The 21,532-nt window shown below is 45.9% G+C and overlaps 1 protein-coding gene and 1 non-coding gene across 2 annotated transcripts in view; both read right to left on the reverse strand.

The window, feature by feature from the left end:
* Nucleotides 1–8,725: 8,725 nt before the first annotated feature.
* The window catches only part of Zbed3 (zinc finger BED-type containing 3), a 13,442-nt gene continuing 635 nt past the window's right edge, over nucleotides 8,726–21,532 (reverse strand). The window contains exon 2 of the mRNA XM_005356469.3: nucleotides 8,726–10,998. Coding sequence (XP_005356526.1) covers nucleotides 10,289–10,984 — 696 coding nt within the window. The 5' untranslated portion in view covers nucleotides 10,985–10,998 and the 3' untranslated portion in view covers nucleotides 8,726–10,288. The remainder of the gene's footprint in view (nucleotides 10,999–21,532) is intronic.
* Nucleotides 15,062–15,200, reverse strand: LOC113457200. The gene has a single exon (XR_003377823.1). It is a non-coding gene; the product is annotated as a small nucleolar RNA SNORA47 (small nucleolar RNA).

Consider the following 21,532-nt stretch of genomic DNA (forward strand, 5'->3'; position numbering starts at 1 on the left):
CTTGAATAAATGAATAAATATTGGTCTCCTTTGTATATGCAACCAGCCAGAATTGTCCTCTTTGCACTGGCAAACCAGTGGTGAGAGGAAAAGCCTTTGTCTCATTCACAACTGTTCACTGGGAAGTTGATGCTGGAACTGTCTCTCTCTTTTTTTTTTGTTTGGCAGTAAGTATAAACTGTAGCTCCCATCTGCAAAAAAGAAAAATGTCTTCAAGATTCAGAACAAGTGCAAGAAATTCTGATAATGAAAGAGATAAACAGTCATGGAAATAATTCATAATTAAAAGTTGCTCGTGGATCTCACCCCCTAGTGGTACAGGGCATGTGGTGGTGGGCGCTGAGGAGTCAGTTATGCCTGGAGGAGAGAAAGACCAGTTGACAAGGCCCCAGAGGGCTGGGTGGGAGAATTTGGCCTTATAATTCCTCATTTGGATACTGTTTCTTTGTGTCCTTACACATACATGCGCGTGTGTGCGCACGCACGCGCACGCACGCGCACACACACACACACAACTTGGAGACAGCAGGAGTGCTCTGCTATTTCTCTAAAATAGAAATCAAAATTATATTTTGGTGCTGTTTTCCCGACCTGGTGGCAGCAGACAGTCAGAGCAGATTTGCCTCTGCTGGTTCTCCCTCGTGAGCTCAATAAATGACTGCTATTTCCCACCTTTAGTCTACTTTGGGGGCAAGTGCTTTTCTAGGAGTTTTTGCTAAGAAAATGGAAAACTAGAAAACAGTAGTAAAAGCTGAAATGTGTGTGCATAGTACTTGCATTCTTAAACCACTTGGCAGGTCTAAAAAGCTCAGGGCCTCACTGTGTTATTAATGTACTGAATAAATGTCTGCTTCTGTCTGGAATTTTATCATACAACAAAAGAGATGTATGTGTAACCAATTGGTAAACTGTCAATGTAGAATATATGTGAGCTTCTATTGGCTTAGAAGCATAAATGTGAGCTATATACAATTTAGATCTTGCATAAAATTGTTTTAAATGCAAATTTTAAGTAGTACTTTATTCACATCGTACAGATTTGCTAATTTACATAGTAGCTTTTAAGTTCTTGTTTTAAATTGAACTACAAGTTACTGAATTTTAATCAACATCTTAATTTTGTCCAGAACATGAGAAAATTACAGTTGGGGACTGAAGAAGCCATCCACTGTACCAGAAATCATTTTCTGGTGTTAAATAGCTAATGGAAGCTCTCCTCACAAAGAGAGGATTCCCCCAGCGTTTCCTCTTTACAGATTCTGAGACAGGGTTATTCCAGCATTTCCTCTTTACTGATTCTGAACTTCAGATTGCTCCACCCAGCTCTGAAGGTTTCCAGGTTTTCTTGTGAAAGGGCAGGCATTAACTGGGTGTGTTTCCCCAGGGCAGCAAGGAGTAGAAATCCCAAACATAGGAAAACAGAAGGCATGAGGAACTTTGTAAAGTTGTGGAATCGAAGGGGCACACACCTTTAAACTAGCCCCTAAGTTGTCCTTAGGGACACATGGACACAGTCTTCCGGGAACCTGGCTCACCTTCATCTCTGCTCTGAGTCTGACTCAGCATTTCAGAGGATACTTTGGGTTCCTCAGTGAGACGGCATGCCTGTGTGTACCTGCTCATCAGGGCCCAGGCCTTGCCCAGTGCCTCCCTGCCTTGTCATATTTTTGGCTTGTGGTAAAGTGACTTTTGGAACTCCAGACATTGCTGTCTTGGAGGACTATGTACATGGGAAAGCACGGTACAAGATGACAGCCCTTTTCTGTCAGGAAGGCAAGTGTCCTCAAGCTAACACTGCCCCCTTCTTATTATACACAAGAGACTCATTCAAAGCAAGGAACACTGAGGTTCCGTGGACAGTGAGGCAGTAGATCCTGAGTAAGCAGGTAACCTAACTCCTGAAGTAGAGCCTGGGGTTGGTTGAACTGTGGTGCAGCAGGGGTTGGTTAAACCATGGTGCAGCCTCACTGCCTTGTTAGCCATTCAAACAGACTCCTGTACACTTATAAACATTTGGCTGGGCTGGAGAGATGGCTCAGTGGTTAAGAGCACCGACTACTCTTCCAGAGGTCCTGAGTTCAATTCCCAGCAACCACATGGTGGCTCACAACCATTTGTAATGAGATCTGGCACGGGGGCATGAATACGTGGAGGCAGAATGTTGTACACATAATAAAAGTAAACAAATCTTAAAAAAAAACATTTGGCAATGCTTTCTGACCTTTAAAGGCAAGTTGTAGGATGTGCAGTCACACATGGACTTAGTGATCCAAGGAGGAGGCAGACTTTTACTTCCTTTTTACTCTCCCTGTGGGAATTCAGTCTAAGGTCTCATGCAGGCCTGCGTAAGCGCTCTACTGAGCTGCACCCCAGGACTACTGAAAGAGTTAAGCTGGGAAGGGCTTTCACTGGATTGCCCTTCACAGGGTGACTGGTTGATTGGAGGGGGAAGAGGACTGCTCGAGACTTGGGGGGTTCGTGGGTACTGCAAATCCTCTGCCTACAGCCAGTGCTGTTCCGTGCTAGAAGGCAGGAAATCTTGTTTGTGTTTCTCACCGTGGTTTTCTTCAGCGCCTAGTTGAGGGTGTTTGCTGGGCAGGTCCTTGGTAATTCATGGCTGGAATGCAGTGCGCTTTGGCTGTGTATCAGGGACTGCACTAGGCACTTAGTTTGTATCATACCTGGCTCTTAAAGAATTAGAAAACCCAGGCTTAAGAGGTGGTTTTGTTTGTTTTGGGGGTGGGGGCTGGGGTAGAGCTCAGCGGTAGAGTCCCCAGCATCCTCTGTATTTAAAAAAAGAAATAGAAAATGTAGGGGCTTTATTTTGTTGACGGTCGAAGCCTGCTTGCTGGAAGTGGCAGCGACACCCCATCCTGCTGGCTGAAGTTTCCTTTAAGTGGGTAGAAATCTCAGGAAGAAATATGTCAAGTTCTCTCTCTAGTGGCTTTCTTTGACTGGTAGCAGTGAGCCGCTGCAGTGGGCAGGCAGAAGCTGGGTCACAGTCCGTGTGCACTCCCCTGCCATGTCTCTAACCCTGCAGTGCCAGTGTTAACAGCTCTTAGTCTGTGGTCTGAGACCCTCGGTCCCAAAGGCTTGTCAGCTCCCTGGGTCTCTTCCGGCACGGGGCTGGAAGCTTTTCTTCTCTGACTCCTTACAGCTCCTTTAGCCTCGGCCTCCACTTTCTTGTCCTCTCTCTCGATTTCCCTTCTTGCTCTGGCCACTCTCAAACTGTTCAGCCACTGGCTCCAAATGCTGCTCTTTATAACTTCCACACTGCGGCTCCTGCTGGGCCAACCAGGGTACAAGCCAGTGTGTCTCAGTGAGCAGGTGGAGATCCCGGTGCCTGGTGCCTCTGCTGTGGCTTCCCTCTGTCCCTCCTTCCGTCCCTCCCTCCCTTCCTCCCCCCTTCTCCTCCTTCCATCCCTTTTTGCTACTAGCTCAGACTACACTACTCAAAGCAGGTAAGACCATTCTAAAGAAAAGCCTGTTGTTGGGCCTGCTTTGCAGCAGCAATGGAGGTAACAAAGGAGCGTGCCTCTCAGTCGACCGGCGGAGTGAGTCTGAGCCGCCTGCTTGTGTAGCTGGGGAATGTCTGTATATCAGAGTTTGTTTTGGACAGTCAGTCACATCGATGCTTTGGATTTGGACCAACCACAACCTTGTTTCTAGACACCGGTTGAATCTTCCTGTTCGACCACCAGGGGGCGTGCTGCCCCTCTGGCCAAGGAGGAAATAGTTTCAGGATTATCGTAGTAGAGTTCTTCTAGTCTTATGGCAGCAAGAATCTAGCACAACTGTTTTGAAGAGCCTGGCAGAGGTTAGCGCTGCATCCACAATACCACCATCAGGAGCGATACCAATAAGTAATATGCCACCTCTGCTTTGCCTGTGTCATAGTCAGGGTTACTATTGCTGTGATAAAACACCATGATTGAAAATTTGTTCGGCTTACACTTCCACATTATAGTTCTCATAGCTTGCTAATCCTGCTTCCTAATAGAGCCCAGGGATGGCACCTCCCACAATGAGTTGGGTCCTCCCCACCAATTACTAATTAAGAAAATGACCTACAATCAAGTTCTTTTGAAGGCATTCCTTAACTGAGGTTCCCTCCTCTCAGATGACTAGAGCTTGTGTCAAGTTGACATAAAACTAACCCTACAGCTTTGCCTTATTGCTTAGCTGCCACCACCACTGCGGCCACCACAAGGAAGAATCGGCTGGGTCACTGCGCACTTGTCCCAAGGTAGCTGCGGACTATTCATAATGGCTGGTGCTGGCTTGAGGGTGGTCCCAGTAGTCTCTTAGAATGACAATAGTCTTTTCCTCAAGGCAGCCAAAGCAGCAAGGGGCAGTCTAAAGGCCACTAACTAGGGAGCCAGACTGCCCCGTCCCAGGCTGCCTGAGATGGCTGTAGGTAAAGGTACCCCTGCCAAACTTGATGACCTGAGTTCCATCAGGACCAACATGGTGGAAGGAAAGCCCGAACTCTGGTGGGTTCCCCTCTGGCCTCCACTCTTGCACAGGTATGTATGTGAATGCCCACACAAGACTAGGTGAATGATAAAGCAATGGAAACCTTTGTCCTGCTCTTCCTTAACACGCTGCCCGATCTGCAGGAAAATGGGATGGCAGAAGTACTCACAATAGGAACTTAACTCATAATTAACACTAGTTCTTTTAACAGATCCTAACCATGCTTAGTGCCTGGCCAGTGGCTCAGGGAGAGGTATACCCCTCTTTGTGTGTCTCTGCAGAGCTGGGGTTTTAGTCTTTGTTCTTTTCATCCTCAGAGGATTTGGTAGACCTGGGTTCAAATTAGGGCTCCAGTCCCTCTGAGCTGAATGACCTTTGGAAATGTATTTCATCTCTGCGCCTTGCGATTACTGGGAAGTTAATGAGATGGACCTCTGTGGTACTGCATAATAAACCCTCGATGGTCGGAGAGTGTTGGCACTGTTTCCTTCTGTGCTGCTGATCCCCCAGGTGTGTGTGTGTGCATCTGTGCCTGTGCATGTGTGTAGCAGCCCTGGAGTGGACATGTGGTTACTGGCATCAGGGGAGATTCGAAATGGGGCTAAGACATTCACTTCATTGTCCACAGAGAAAGGTAGTAGGTGCAGACAAGTCTTGAGTTAGGAACTGCGTTTCTTAGTGGATGTTAGAGACCAAGTAGGAGGTTGGTAGGTGAGATGGGAGAAAACTCAGAAGTTATTGTAGGTGGTCTTTACTGTCAAGGGAAGAGTAAATTTGGCAAGACTTAAGGAAAAAAGAAGACTTTAGAAACTTGTGTTTCAGCATCATACACTGAGAGACGTAGCCCTGGGGTGCGTAGCGCAAGCCAGGTATTGTTTCAGGTTCTTAGCGAGGCCACAAGAACAAGGCACATGGACAGCCTGCTGCCTTCACGGAGCCTACGTTTATTTTCAGCTAGAACTGGGCAAAATGCAAAGGCCAAATGATCTGTGAAAGGCCTGATAACGGTATGGTTTTGATCCAAAGACTTTCCATTCATATCCAGAGTTTTAAAGCTAGATTTCTGGGGGCGGGCAGGGGGTGAGGAGGAGTCTTATTCCTTTTTCATGGTTTCAGATCTGTCTTCAAACCTACTTAGAGGAGTCTTATGAACTTTGTCTTGAACTGTTCTTAGTCATCCTTTTGAGATTTGAGACACGAAGATGACAATAAAATCTTGCTGAGGCTGTGGCCCCTCTTTTGATGGTGCAGCATCTTATCTTACTGCCCGAGAGTGTAGCGACAGCAGCGAAGACATTGGGTCACACCCTTTCCAATCCAGCAGTAGATGAGGGTCACACCAAAAATCAAGACAGAAACCGTGAGTCAGGCTGCAAGGTGTTGGTGCTGACTGAGACAGCCCCTGGGGGCCACAGAGGGGAACAGGAGAGTGGGGAAGCCCATGTGTACGGATATAAGGATGCCCCTGGCTGCTCAAGAAGAAAGTGCTTGCAAAGTTATTCTTTGGAGAAGTGAGCGCTCATCATCTGTGTGAAGTCGCCGTGGCATAGTACCGCTCAGTGAGCAGAAGATGGAAGTAGCTGGCGGAATGTTATCAGATGTATTTGAAGAAGTGAGAGTGAAATTACTTAACTTCCCATTACCGGCAGACTCAAAGGTTAGGAAGGTCACCGGCTCATTCACCTGAACATTACTTATCTTGACCAAAGGCCCAGGAGAACCATTCTGAGAGAACAAGGCTTTCATTACCGTTTAATGCTTCTTTCTTAAAGCTCTATTTTAATTTGATGAAGTCTGGTCTCAGAAATATCATAATTAAGGTTTTCATAAGAAACATTTAATACTGCTTAAGTACATAATGGCTGCTAGCGTTCCATGTTATAAACCAACTAAAACGGGCTTTAATCTCTTCTGTAACTATGATGCCTTACTTAACCCTAAGGCACCGTGCTGCCAGGCCCTCTTATTAGTCACACGAAAGTAATTATCATGACTTCACCATCATTTCATCTTGTTAGTCGGAAATATTAACCTGGCTAACCATGCGCCATAGTCTCTGGGCTCTAGCACTATTTTTAAATATGAAAAAATTTTCTTAAAGATGCCTATTTGCTAACTCAAAGAATGTCTTTAAAAATGGGCTAGAGAAACAACCTAAATGCCCCTCGACCAAAGAATGGATAAAGAAGATGTGGTACATTTACACAGTGGAGTACTACACAGCAGAAAAAAAATAATGACATCTTGAAATTTGTGGGCATATGGATGGATCTAGAAAACATCATATTGAGTGAGGTAACCCAGACCGAGAAAGATAAATCTAGTATGTACTCACTCATAAGTGGCTTTTAGACATAAAGCAAAGAAAACCCAGCTTACAATTCACAATCCCAGAGAACCTAGACAACAATGAGGACCCTAAGAGAAACATACATGGATCTAATCTACATGGGAAGTAGAAAAAGACAAGATCTCCTGAGTAAATTGGGAGAGTGGCTCACAACCATCTGTAATGAGATCTGGTGCCCTCTTCTGGCCTACAGACAGACAGAACATGGTATACATAATAAATAAATCTTTAAAAAAAATTGCAAACGATTAGTGAAATGGTGGACTCTGGGGCTTTCTGTCTTAAACTGCGAAATGACATTCAAGCCAGCTGTTAAAAAAAAAAAAAAGGAAGTCTTACAAACTATTTCCCCTGACAAGCAAAATTTATCTATTGGAGCCAAACCAAGAATCTAATAACTGTCACCTTTCAAACGTTTTCTTATCAACTAAAGAATTTAAAAAAATTGAATAGAGCCTTTGGATTAAAGGGCTCATATGCCTTTAATCCAAACCCTCTGGAGGCAGAGGCAGGTGTATCTCTGTGAATTTGAGGCTAGCTTGGTCTACATAGAAAGTTCTAGGTCAATCAGTGCTAGTGAGACCCCCCCCCACCCACCCACATACACACATGCTACTTCCAGTTATTCTGTTTGGATTTTTTTAGAGAATTAAAGATAAATGAATTAAAAGACTAACTACAGGACAACTTGTAAGCACAGATGAGTGACTTGCCCAGCCCCAGGGAAGACAAGACCCCAAGCAGCCATATGCTGACTGGCCTGGTCAGAGACGTTAATACCTTTATGGAAGAGTCATGGTCTTCCAGATGGGTGGACTTACCACATGCTATGCAGGTGTGCTGCTACCGAGCCACACCCCAACCCAGGAGACTGAAGGGGTTTAGAGGAAGGCAGGCAAAAAGGGGCAGAGGTACTAAGAACAAGGCTGTGGCCAAGTTGAGAGATGTGGGGGGCAGAAGATGTGGGGGGTAGTGGTAAGATGAACCCCAGGTGAATGGAGCATGACGCAGGGAGGGTGCTGTGTTTCACAGACATAAGCTCAGCAGTGCCTAGGCGTCTGTGAATGCATTCCGGCAGCATTCTGCTTCACAGCAGTTGGGCAAGGGCAAAGGGAAAGCCTGTGAGAACGTGTTCTCATCTACACGATGAACACGCATGAACACGCCAGAGACTGCTCCGTGCATTCTGGGAGTGGTCTTTGGAGACAAGGTCTAGGGTAACCCAGGTTGGTCACAGGACGACCTTGAACACCTGATTCTCCTGCCTCACCTCCCAAGGGCAGGGATTGTAACAGTGCGTTGCCATGCATCTAGCACAGCTGTAGCACATGCTGAAGGCTCAGGTGATGTTAGTCACTATTTCCACAAACAGGAAATGGAGGCGTGGTGCAGGAGAATTGTCTGCATTCTGTCAATCATGTTATAAATAAACGCCGATTGGCCAGGCAGGAAATATAGGCAGGAAAACCAGGCAGGAAGTAGCAATGATGTAATGAGAACAGGAGAATTTTGGGAAGGAGGAAGTTGATTCCTCCCATTCCTGCCCAGACCACCGAAGCAGCAGGATGTGATCTGCCTCACTGAAAAAGGTACTGAGCCACATGGCTAACATAGATCAGAAAAATGGGCTAATCAAGATGTGAGAGTTAGCCAGTGAGAGGCTAGAGCTAAAGGCCAATCAGCTTATAATTTATGGCGACCTATGTGTGATTTTCTTTGGGGCTAAACAGTTGTGGGGTACCGGGTGGGACAGAAGACCTCAACAACAAGCCAGGCCCGCTCATGTTACAGAGGCAGGACAGGCGTCCAGGGGACAGGGCAGTGGCTAGGAAGGAAACGGCACCTGCAGACAGCTGGTCACGTGCAGATCCTGACTTGACCACTTCACTAGCTGTAATCTCGTACAAATTAACCTCCTCCCAGTTTTTATTTAAAAATATTTTTATTGAATTTACTGTGTGGGAGTATTCCATAGATCATGTATGGATGCCAGAGAACCTGTGGGAATTGGTTCTCTCCTTCCACTATGGGGGACAGATCCTGACTGAACCCCGGTCTTCAGGCCTGGCAGCAAGCACCTTTACCAGCTGAGACACATAGCTAGCATTTCTCTTGGGCATGAAGCAGGCACAGTAGCAGTACCTCACCTAGGAGCTGTGGTGTGCTTGATAATGCTTTAAGTGTCCAGAAGACACTAGCTATCCGTTGTCAGTGGTGGCAGGATATGCAAGTCGTGGGGAGAGTCATGGAACAGGTACTGGGTATAAATGTCCAGACCCAGAGAGAGTAGTCAAGGCTGGGATAGCTCAGTGAGTTGCTTGCCGAAGTTACATAAGCTCTACAAGGAAATGGACCAGGAATTGGATGTAGAAGTTAGCCCATATAAACCACCAGACAAATTTGAAATATATGTGGATGCTTAAAAAACTGTCATTATATGTGATAACGTATATCACATATATGGATATTCATTTTATTACCCTTTCAATTTTCCTAGATGGTTCAAATTTAAAAAAAAAAAAGAACTTGAGGACAAAAGTGGTCTGAGTAAAGTGTTTGGTAACTGTGTACACCTTTAGTCTCTAGGAGGCTAAGGTAGGTGGTTCTTTCTGAGTTCGAGGCCAGCCTAGTCTGCACAGTGAGTTCCAGGACAGCCAGAGCTACATAGAAAGTCTTTAAAGACTGTCTTTAAAAAAAAATAGAAAATCATATTAAGGAGAGCGACAAGGGCTGAGGGAAATAATATTTGGCTTTGGATGGCAATGACACATGGGAAGGGACCAGTGGAATCAGGCACGGCAAGTGTGGGTAAGGACTTCTTGATCTTCAGGAATAAGGGGCATTGTTGGGGAACAAGCTGGAGAAAGGGAGGGAAGGAGACAGGAGTTGATGCTGTGGGGAGGTGTGGCCTCAAGTTTCTCCTTTGGTTCAGGGGGAGGTCTTTGGGGGCCTGTGGGGCAAGGAACTGATCTTCCTAGTGACAGATGATATCTTGCAAGTAAGGTGACAGGCAATGGGAGAATATACCTCCATTGGGTCGGATCCAGGGACAGATTACTTAAGGAAAAAGGTACTCATGGTCTTGGGTGAGTCTCTCTGGGACTGGCCCAATGCAGGGTTCTATAGATGCTGAAGGTAGGGAGCAGGGAGTCAATGAAACTCAAAGTCCCTTTTTGGAACTTGGCGCTGGGCCAAGTTTAAACACTAGAAAAGAGTAGACCCTGGGGGGGGGGCGACATTTTCGTTTCCATGCCCCTCTCCCTGCCCCTGCCAGGCGTATAGGCAAGAGGTGTGACGAGTCTTTGGAGTCTAGAGAGCCTTCTGAATTCAAGAGCCTCCAGCCCTAAGGCACTGCCATGAAGTTGCTGGAGTAAATCTCATGCTATGTGGTCCATGCTGAGCACCCGATCCGGGCTCCAGGAAGAAGTCCTTGGGGGCGCTACGGAGCACAGAGTGGCCTCGCTATAGCAGGACCTTGGTGATAACGTCCCCGGGGACGTCCCCATCAGGGTCCTCCTTGAGCAGCAGAGGCCGAGGCGAGGAAGGCGCCGAGAGCCCGATCCCCGGGCTCTGCTCTCGCAGCCAGGTTCTCAGCGCCTCGCGCTCGGCCTGTAGCTGGCGACGCGCCTGCGCCATGGCGCGCTCCTCCTGCCGCAGAGCCCTGCGCCTGCGCTCTAGCGCGCGCTCCGCCTGCCGGAGGGCGGCCTCGCGCCGCTCCAGCTCCAGTTCCCGCCGGCTGCCGCGCACGGCCAGCGCGCCCATCTGCTCCAGCAGGCGCGCCCAGTCGCCCTCTGCGGCCAAGGCGGCGGGGCCGGGCGGTGGAGGGCAGGGCGCGGCGGGCGGCGAGCTCCGAGCCCCGCTTTTCTCCAGCTCCCGCAGATGCGCGCCGCTCAGGTGTCGCCACAGGGCCCGCGTCCACGCCTGGAAGCCCGGGTGGCCGCCCACCTGCTCCCCGCACAGCCGGCAGGTGGCCCAGGTGCCCGTCGGGTGCCCGGGCCGAGCCGGGGCCAGATGGAAGTAGCCCCAGGCTTCGGAGTACGGCGCCCCCAGATGGCCCGGAGCGGCCGGTGCCAGCCCGGGACAAGGGCCACTCTGCCCTGCAGTGTCATCAGGCCTCCAGCTGTCTTCCATGGTCACAAGGGGCTCTTCACTTCTCATTCCTTCTGCAGTGTCTGCATCCAGGGGTTGGGGAGAGGAAGAACAACAGTAATCATTATTATATACACACAGATCCTATAAATGTTAGTTGAGGACAAAACTTTCCTTTTTATGGTGTAAATCTTGGAGTGTGTTTTTTCCACCCCTCCTTAATACTCAAGCATTAAATGCCAATGTCTAAGAAAAATGTGTCTAGCCCTTCTTGCACTAAGTGTTCTCTTCCGAAGTAAAGTGTCTCCCTGTAGCACATATATCAAGTCCTGGAGATCTTACAGTGCTTGCTCAGCCTACACAGTGCCTGGGTTTGATCCCAAGCTCTACATATTGAGAGTGGTGATTACAACAATGTATTTAGAAAAAAAACTGACCATACCGGAAGCCATGATATGCTTTCAAAATATGCACAAAATGTAATTAAAGTGGACTCCTAAACTGTTGCCTTTAAATTAAATTATGAGCCGGGTCTCAATGGTCAGGACCTGGTTACAGCCCTGGAGGTTCTTAACCCACCTAAGTTCCAAAGTAGAAACAGTGTACAGGATAAGTCAAGGTTGATCAGCAATGTTTAGAGTTTGTAGGACTCACAAGCTCCATAAGAAGTCCAGAGGGACAGTCTTAGGTAAGCAGGAGAATGACTAGTGGATGCCTGTCTGGTATTTTCTTCTTTTTTTCCTGAGCATTTTATAAGTACTCAAGACATATGACAAATAATTGGCCTTCTTTATTGCTCATCCTACCTAAGTGGCACAAGCTTGCTTGGCTCTTCCAGTTAAGTGTGGGGGAAGAAAACTAATGGTGTATGCTTTGTCTGAAGTATCCACTTGGGAACCTAAATGTGGTCTTGTAACTGTAATGACCAAGTCTGGGACGTCTCTGTGCATTGTAGCATGGGTGTGCAGCCAGAGGACACCACTGTGGGATCGGGGTTTCTCTCCATCTTTACATAGGCTCTGGGTTGTCACTTGCATGGCTAGTGCTTTTCTGCTGAGCCATTTCACTGGCCAGTGACTGTCTTTTCCATGAGGAACACAACTCACCCACAAAATATGCTGACACCCCCAAGGCCATAAAAAGGAGGCATCTGTTCTTTAGTGAACGAGTTGGAAATGGGCCAAATGTACGGATCTAGACAAACTTTCTCCGAAAGTTAAAAAATAATAGTTAGACCCTTTGGGTTCTTCTGAGGACTTAGGAAGCATCATGGCCAAGGGAGAACCAGGCTTAGTGAACTAGCCAGTGATTGCTCATGTTACCAGGTCCTGAGGGAGCAGCAGCAGAGATCATAAAATTAAAGAATCTGTTAAATCCGCAAAAAGACCAGGAAAAATAGAACATCTGTATATGTACATGTTATAAATATGTATATATAATATATATGTGTGTACTGTATATATGGTATATATATTTGGGTTCCCAATTTTACAAAACAAATAATGGGTATAAAAGGTAGAAATTTCCTGACATAATAATAATAGTTGGTGCTTTCAATACTCAATCCCATCTCCAGACAGGACATCCAAACTAAAGATCAAAGAAATTTCAGAGTTAAACTATTCTGTAAACTAGAAATATATGCAGACTATCAATGCAAAAGACATGGGTTATAAGTTATAAGTTCTTCTCCGTGGCCCGTGGAACAGGACTCCTTGTTCTCAAAGTCTTAATAAATACAAAGGCATCAACAAATCCTAGTGCAGCAGAACCAGAGAGGAACTACAGGAACTAGCAGCCATACATGTAGAAGTAGACCACCCTCTTTTTTTTTTTTTTTTTTTGAAGGAACAGTGGATCTTGAAAAACTCAGGGAGTTTCAAGTGAATATGAAAGCAGAGCCTCTAGGGTGCAGTCAGAGGACGATTTATAGCTTCGTGTGCTTACATTAAAAATCCAGACAGGTTGCAACAAAAGGCTAATAATGTACCCCAGGGTATTACAGAATGAACAAGCTAAACACCAGAGGAGTAGGTGACGGGAAATTATTAAGACAGGGACAGAAATTAATGAAATGTAAACTAAAAGAATAATATATAATAAACAATAATCTCAGAATGACAACCCTCTAACCAGTCTGACCAAAATAACGAGAGACTATCCCAGTGTGTAAAACTAGTGATGAGCTGAAGGAGGGATCATCAGGTCCTAATAAACTCGGAGGGATTTGCACACATTTTTGAAGATGTTTTCCATACTGTAAGATCCAGAAGGAATGAGTAAATTCCTAGCTGCATATGACCCACCAAAATTAAAGTCTAGAGGATCTGAACAATTTAAGCAGTTTTGTAACAGGCATTGAAGTCTCCCAACAAAGAAAGGTGGGGTCACTGCTAAATTCTATCAAATGTTTAAATGAAGAAGCTAATACAAATTTGCCTCAAAACTACTCTGTAAAATAAAAAAAGAAGCATCCTTACTATCCTCTCTTTATAAAGCCAACATTGCTTCGATAGTAGCCAAGTCCAGACATGGACACACGAAGAGAAAACTACAGACTAACATCCCTGATGCAATAGGTGCTGTGTATGTTCTATCTGTCTTTATTTCTTCAAGGCTTTCCTGCACCCGAGAAGAAATCATGTGAGTTTTGTCCTTAAGCCTATTTATGTACACTCTTGTATCTATCATCAAAAAAAAAAAAGAAGAAAAAGAAAAGAAAAATAAAGAAATTACCAACGAATGGTGGCCAAGACATAGGAAAAAATGAACCTTTCTCTAAGGCTGGCAGAAATGTAAGTTAGTATAGTTATTATGCTTATCAGTGTTTGGGGGGGTCCTTAGAAAATTAAATCCATAAATACAGTATTATCTATCTGTATCGTACATAGTATACATATGCCTGAACAATTTAAAGTCAACATACCACAGAAATATTTGCACATCCATGTTTATTGCTGAACTATTCATAATGGTCGAGATATGAACCAGGGGCTGAACCAGGGGCTTAACAGTTAAGAGCACACATTGCCCTCACAGAGAACTCAAGTTCAGTTCCCAGCCCCCATGCTGGGTGACAACCACTTATAACTGCAAGTCCAGGGGTATTTATGTGCACACCCCTTAAATACATATAATTAAAAATAAACAAGTAAAGTACTTTTAAGAAAGATACTGAACCAGCTTAGGTGCCTGTCAACAGATGATGGTATACACATACAAAGAAAAGTGAGATTGTGACATTCGCAGGACAGTGGATGACACCAGAGAGTAGTATGTGAAGTTAATAAGCCAGACTCAGAAAAACGCCATGGTTTCCCTCAGATACAGAATGTAGGTTTAAGTTTATATACAAATGGTATGTATCTGTGTCGGACATGGATGCAGAAAGTAGAGAAAGGAGTCCATAGTGCTAGGGAGGGGACAAGAAAGGATAACAGGATATGTATGTCATAGGAACAGGAGGTAGAACCATTTAGGGGAGAAAGAAAACCAGCAAGATGGGTGAGGGGTCACGAGCAAGAACAAAATAGAGACACATATATATGAAAATGTCACAGTGAAACCCAGCCCTCTGTATGCTGACCAAATATTAATCTAAAAAGTAATCTAAAAATATTTACTTTTTACATAATGTTAATTAACATGATGTTAATATTAGAAACAGTTTAATTAGCTAGCTTTACCTAAATTTTTCTATATACCCTATATTTGTTATTGTTAAGAACTCCGTTTTCTTCTACCTTGAATCAATCCTTTCCGGGGCTACTTTTAATGACTAGATATAAACAGAAGATGGGATGCTCTTATAGCGAATCTAGTTTATTTCATCAATTTGAAATGATTTGACTGCTGCTCTGCCATTTTGACTGTCATGTGAGCCTGAAGATTTCTTTAATTTGTGCCAAGGGCTCAGAGTCCCCATGGCTTATGGTCCTCTAACAGGGCCATGGCTGACCCGTCACTGTCAAGCTTTGACATCGCTGTTAACTGAGAGCTGGATTTCCTGTAAATCCTGAGATGCTCAGAGGAGCAGCAGCCAATGGTGCCGTCTGTTGGGAGAGTTAAGGTGGGCACAGCAGGAGGACTGGAGGACACTAGCTCTGTGCTATGTCTCTCACCTGACTCAGGGACAGGCAACACTACAGAGTGTGGACCAGCACAGTGCTGCCCCTCCAAGGTGATGGAGAAGGACATCCTTTGTCTGGCCAGCCCTTTACTGTCGGAGGTCTTAACCAATGGGAGACAGCACGGTATGGATCTGCCCCACCTTCTCAGTCCTCCATAGGGGGATGCGTCCTGGCTGCATGTGATATGACTTCATATCCAGGGCGGAAGCCCAGTCCTAACATCTGCCCAGCCTGGAATACAGCCAAGTTCATTCCGGCTTCACCTGGAGCCCAGCAGAAAGCCCACGCTCCTCCACCTGCCTTTGGGACTTCTTATCACACAGAATGCACCGGGAGTTCTTACAGGGGGACTTTAAAAGGCAAATGATCCAGCATGAAACAGGCAAGAAAGGTGAGCAGGCAAATGACTTCAGGCCAATTCAAATGTCTGTGGGAAGGCCGTTCAGGGAAATGCTATGAGGGCAAGAGCAAAGGGCATTGTACATCCACCATCCTAACATCCAAAGGTGGCCAGGTATAGCCATCAGAGTCAGGAAGTGGGCAGAAAACAGGGCACGGTCACTTTCCTGCTGAAGGTCAGAGAGCTTTGAGGAAGTCCATCTGGAAGTTTCTACATCAGTTAAAAACTAATAGATGTGATATCTATTTTTTTTTTTTTTTGGCTTTCCGAGACAGGGTTTCTCTTTAGCTTTGGAGCCTGTCCTGGAACTAGCTCTTGTAGACCAGGATGGCTGGCCTCAAACTTACAGAGATCCGCCTGTCTCTGCCTCCTGAGTGCTGAGATTAAGGGAGTGTGCCACCATCGCCCAACTGTGATATCTATTCTTTAGAACTAAAGGTACCAATACACGAAGTCATCTGTGCTAGAATGTTTATTTCATTATTATTCAGAATGGGAATCATAGCTGAGTATACAATGTCTGTTTGCAACAGGGAATCGTATGCAGCCATTCAAAGGGTGGGGAACCTGTCAGGTGTTATAAGGGAAGGTTTTGGGGTGAGGGAGGAATTCTAGATGTTGTAAAGTGTATATAAATCACATCGTTTCTGGATAATACCAGATCACTATAGTGTTGTAAAGACACAGGTGTTCTTCAGTTCATGACGTGGTTACAGCCTGGAACTAACTCATCATATGTGGAAAATACATTTCTACATATGTAGAAACTGCATTTAATATAGTGAGTCTCCCAAGCACCGTGACTGAACACCACAGTGCACTACAGGGCATCAGCTGTTTCCTCTCACGACTGCCAGCTTCCTAAGAGCTGCAGCTGGACATTCCTACCTAGCTGCCCATGCTGTGTGCTGCTGCCCAGAAAAGATTGAGTGTCAAAATTCAAAATATGGCTTCTATAGAAAGTCTCCTACTTGCACACCATCATAGCGTCCAAAACTCCTATATGGAGCCATCTCCACAGACTTGGATTAGGAAAATAAGCAAAGAGACACTACAGATTGAGGTGGAAGGTGATGGAAAAGGTGGGGGAGAGAAAGTAGTAAACACAAAAGCCAAGGAAAAAGCCTCTAAGAACGCCATACGGTCGATATGACTATGCCTTACCGCAAAGTATGTATGTGGCAAGATCTATATGTAAATAAAAAGTGGCTTTTAATAAACAATCCTTGGCATCTCAGCTATGAGTTCAGATAGGGACAGAACTTAAGGAGGCTGAAGGAGACAGTCCCAGGGTAAAACCCCTGCTGAGGCACTTGGGAGATCCACAGGCTCAGGGTGTTGCCCCGGGAGGGAGGAAGTGAATGTGTAGGACCTGTCAGCATAGCATGGTTCCCGTGCCTTGCACCAGCAGCACCGTCTGTACCCACAGGAAGCAGACGATGGGATACGAGAGGAAGGGGCTCAACTTGTGCACCTCCTGCCGCAGGTGCATCCACTGGATGTATACCACATGCTACTACAGGGTGACCGAGATGGGGGCTGCCTGACTCCCAGCACTACAGAGGAGAGACCAGCATTTCCTGCTCAGCTGCACCTACACTGAGGTTTTAGTGGCTGAAAAGCAGTGTTGTTTCTGGTGGACATTCAAAATGGGAAGAATCCCTAATGATTCATAATGGCGAAAGGAAACCAGAAGGGGTAAGAGACTCATGACCACTGCTCCTCAGATTCATTTTCACTTTCTAAATGGATCTTCTCTCTCTCTCTCTCTCTCTCTCTCTCTCTCTCTCTCTCTCTCTCTCTCTCTCTCTCACACACACACACACACACACACACACACACACACACACACACACAGACTGCTCATCACTTAAGTCCTGGGGACTACAGGAAGATGGGTTAGCCCAAGTCAGGTGATGTTCATTCTCCCTTATCGAGCCCCAAATAACGATGCATAACCAAGAGCTATGTGTGTAGCTAACAGAAAGAAAATGAAAACCAAGAGCACCCTTTGTTCTTTTTCTTAAATGTTTCCTTAAAAACAGGCACACGGATGCCAAGGGATGCGATTATTTTGCTTTTGTCCAGTTACTCCATCCAGCTCTCTCGTATCACTGTGCGCCTGCTCAGGGACCCACAAGGGCCCACTGCTGACTATGTCTGAAGAGCAGCACACTCTGCCTTCAGGTAACTACCTCACCACCTGGGAAGGGATGAAGAGATGTTTCCAGCGATAGTTCCGATATCCCTGGTTAAGATCAGACCAGGGTTTGGCTCTAAAAGAGTCCTACTTTGTTAGTATATAACTAACAGGAACTTCTGCGTTCCTGTTTTAACATTAAACACATTCAAGCTACATGAAAGTATTGCTAGGACTAAAGTGACTTAGCAATGACGTATAGCGATGGAACTCGAGTCCAATTTCAAGGGGGAAAGGCCAACTTGAAGTCTTTCATGGCAAGGGGAGAGCACCACTTGGCGCCTTGCCTCCAGTTCTCCAGTGGCTAAGCTTCGCCTGGGGCTCTACTCTCTGGAAGGAGGGCTGAGCCTAGATCTGTGGGAGATAACAGATCCCCATTAATTATCCCTGCATTTGAGTCTATCCTGAGAAATTCGGTTCTAGCAACCAATCAAGTTAAAGCCAGCTAATACCAACCCAGAGGCTGAAAGAAGCCATTAAAACCTGTAATTATGGAGCCATTGAGACGGCTCAGCAGATAAAGGCACCTTGGGGGGGGGGGGCCTGATGACCGGAGTTTAAACACCAGGACTCATATGGTATAGAGTACCAACTCCCATAGATTGTCTTTAGACCTCAACACACATGGATCCCACACACATACACAAAAACAAATAAATGCAAAGCTTAAAAAACTATTAACATGGTCTTCTTATACACTGTATACATACATATATATATATATGTGTGTGTTTTTTTTTCACTATAAAATTTGTCATTAGACAAGCAGACATTTCCACTGTTGGCACAACAGCACCTATCTGATGTGGGAGGGTCTTCTGTTTTGTGTTGATTTCATTGCTTAATAAAGAAACTGCCTTCGCCATTTGATAGGCCAGCCCTTAGGTGGGTGGAGTAGACAGAAGAGAATGCTGGGAGGAAAAGGGAAATGAGGCAATCGCCATGCCTCTCCTCTCTGGGGCAGATGCTCTGGAGCCAGCCGCCAGGTCAGACATGCTGAATCTTTCCTGGTAAGCCACCACCTCGTGGTGCTACACAGATTATTAGAAATGGGTTAATCAAGATGTGAGAATTAGCAGATAAGAGGCTGGAACTAATGGGCCAGGCAGTGTTTAAAAGAATACAATTTGTGTGTTGTTATTTCGGGTGTAAAGCTAGCCGTGTGGGAGCCGGGCCACAGCCTGCAGCTCCTTCTATACCTATCTCTATTAATTCTTCTGTTGGTGGTGATTCTTTTGTTTTCTTTTTCTGCTGTTGGAGACTGAACTAAGCATTCACACATGCTAGGCAAGGGCTCTTTCACTGAGTTCCAGCCCCTATAAATGGAGTGAAGGAGACAGAGAAAGAGAAAGAAAACTATATTAAGTCTCGGACTCAGGACAAATGGCTGAGATTGCCATTTAACATATCCAAGTGGGGGGGTGGCCACCAGTCTCTCTCAATAGCACCAGTACCTGTTACAGAGTCCTGGGCTCCTCTTAACACTTCTCAGCCTGCCCCTTACCCTAACTCTCCAGCCCAAGGGCTGGGCTTCCCTTCCCCCAGTCTCTGATCTCTATATAACCTCAGCCATTTTGGCTACCCAGTCTCTTGGTCTCTTGCCCTCCTGGCTCGCTCCTGGCCTCTTGGTTCCTCTCTCCTTCCCTCTTTCTTACCGCCACCAGCATGGCCCCATTCAGCCTGGACCCTTCCAGATGCCACTGGCTGCATTCTCATATCTACAATAAATCCCCTCCACCCATCCCTAGGGGCATCTCCCTCATTTCCCGCCCCCACCCCTGCCATCACCCTGGAGCATCTCCCCCAGTAACTCTAAAGCCCCCTGCTGTGAAGTACACCTTTATTTCAGAACTACCTTGCTTTGTTTAATACATACGGTCATTCTACAAAGACCCATGAAAATTAATTTTATTATTTTATTCTTCTGCTTGCACACGTGAGAAGAACTGGGCAGGCTGGAGGCCAAAGGAGCCGGAAATGTTTTCAGAAGGAAATAACAAGCAAAATCCAGTCCTGTTTGCCCTGTGGTCAAGGCTAATCCCTTCAGCTTGCCAGACAAAGTAAATAAACAAGTAAGTGTTGACTGAGCCTGGATCTAGCTTGAGAAACTGATGTGATTATGAAATCCACAGATTATGTGGCGGTGCTAATGGCACTTTCATTTACTTCATCCAACAGTGGCTTAAATCAAAGCAGAACAGAAGAACTAGCCCCAGCAGCTAAAGTAAGGAGGCTACCACCCGTCACATGTGATCTCTCCCTCCTTGCTAACCTATCAGCTTCCTGCATGTATTCATATACTTATAAACAGACCCAGGCAACTGGAAAAAATTAGTCTGGAATCATTAGCCTGAAGGCATACATGAACTTAAAAGCCAGTAAAGAGGCTGGAGAGATGACTCAGTGGTTAAGAGCACTTGCTGCTCTTCCAGAGGACCAGGGTTCAGTTCCCAGCATCCGGGTCCAGCTACTCCTAACTGCCTGTAGCCCAGCTCTGTGGGATCCGACACTCACTCTCGTTTCCATAGGTACCCTCATACATCCACACACAGGGTGGGGCATACACATGACTAAAAGGAAATCCTTCTTTGAAGTCAGTAAAGATCATTACTGCAAAGTGTAAACTGTGTTGTGAAATAAAGGGGTGTGCAAAAACATAAGAAAAAGATAATATACGGGCTGTAAAGAAAACAAACAAAAAACAAAACATATGCTGGACCCATAGCTAATTAATTACGTTACCTTAATGTTTTAAGCTGAACTCTCAGCTATTTCTACTATTAGCTAAAAGTCAGCAAAACACTATTAATGCATTTTAAAATAAAAAGTATAAAGCACTAGGCCCTAAAGTGGATCTTTATTACACCTCTGCATTAATTTTATATACATATATTCCCTTGGGAAAAGTGGCGATCCAGTTTGTCTTGTAGATACCCATTTCAAAGGAATCATTTTTAAAGCACAGGATTTAAAAATGCCGTGCTCTGAAGACTTTTGTAGATTAAAAGATTTTTATGTTGAAAATGACCTGGTTTGGACTCTTGGTCTTTTTACACAATCTCCTATACCTTTTGTCACTTGCTTCGAATTATTTTGGAGGTCAAAAGTTGTACTAATGTAGTACAGGAATCACCAGGAGTGGTCCATGTCTTTAATCCCAGTGTTTGGGAGGCAGAGGCAGGTAGTCTTCAAGAGATCTAGGCTAGCCTTGTCTACACAGGTGAGTTCCGGGTCACCCAGGAATACACAGTGAGGCCCTGTCTTAAAAAAAAAAAAATCAGGAATAACGCTAGTTATTTCAATTTATTAAACTAATTCTTCAACAGCTGTTCATAACCCTGGATCTCAGCGATGACAAGTACTTATTTCTTTTTTCTTCCAAAGAGAAAAAAGCCAGCCTTTTTAGTAAAGCTTTGGGAAGGGTCACGGTTGGCTTACAGAGCCAACCGCTCCAGTGTGCTGGGAAGGAATCAGGGAACTCTTTTGTTTGTGACTAGTGGAGGAGGGGGATACTGGTTTACACCGGTTTTCTGCCCTGCACAAGTGGAACACATTAACCAAGTCACATTAAGTGGAGGAGATCCTTGCTAGGCGCACAGCTACAGTCTGGGCTCAAAGTCAGACTTCACCACGGCAACTTTATGGGGATGGTTTTTCCATTCCCCCCCCCCCCCCCCCGGAGCTGGCTGGCCATGGAGATCTGGGAAGCTCAGGCAGGCTGGGCCTCTCTGCAGAGCCAGGGGTGGCAGGATCACCGGCAGGAACTCACGGCTCCCGCCTAAGAGCAGCGCGGCCTGGGGGCTCCCTAAGTCCCCGAGGTCCCCGGAGCCTCCCCGCACCCAGCTCACAGCGCTCAGGCCGCAGGCGTCCCCGTCGTCCCCCACCCC

The sequence above is a fragment of the Microtus ochrogaster genome, chromosome 19 (genome assembly GCF_000317375.1).
Source record: "Microtus ochrogaster isolate Prairie Vole_2 chromosome 19, MicOch1.0, whole genome shotgun sequence".
In the NCBI taxonomy this organism is placed as follows: Eukaryota; Metazoa; Chordata; class Mammalia; order Rodentia; family Cricetidae; genus Microtus; species Microtus ochrogaster.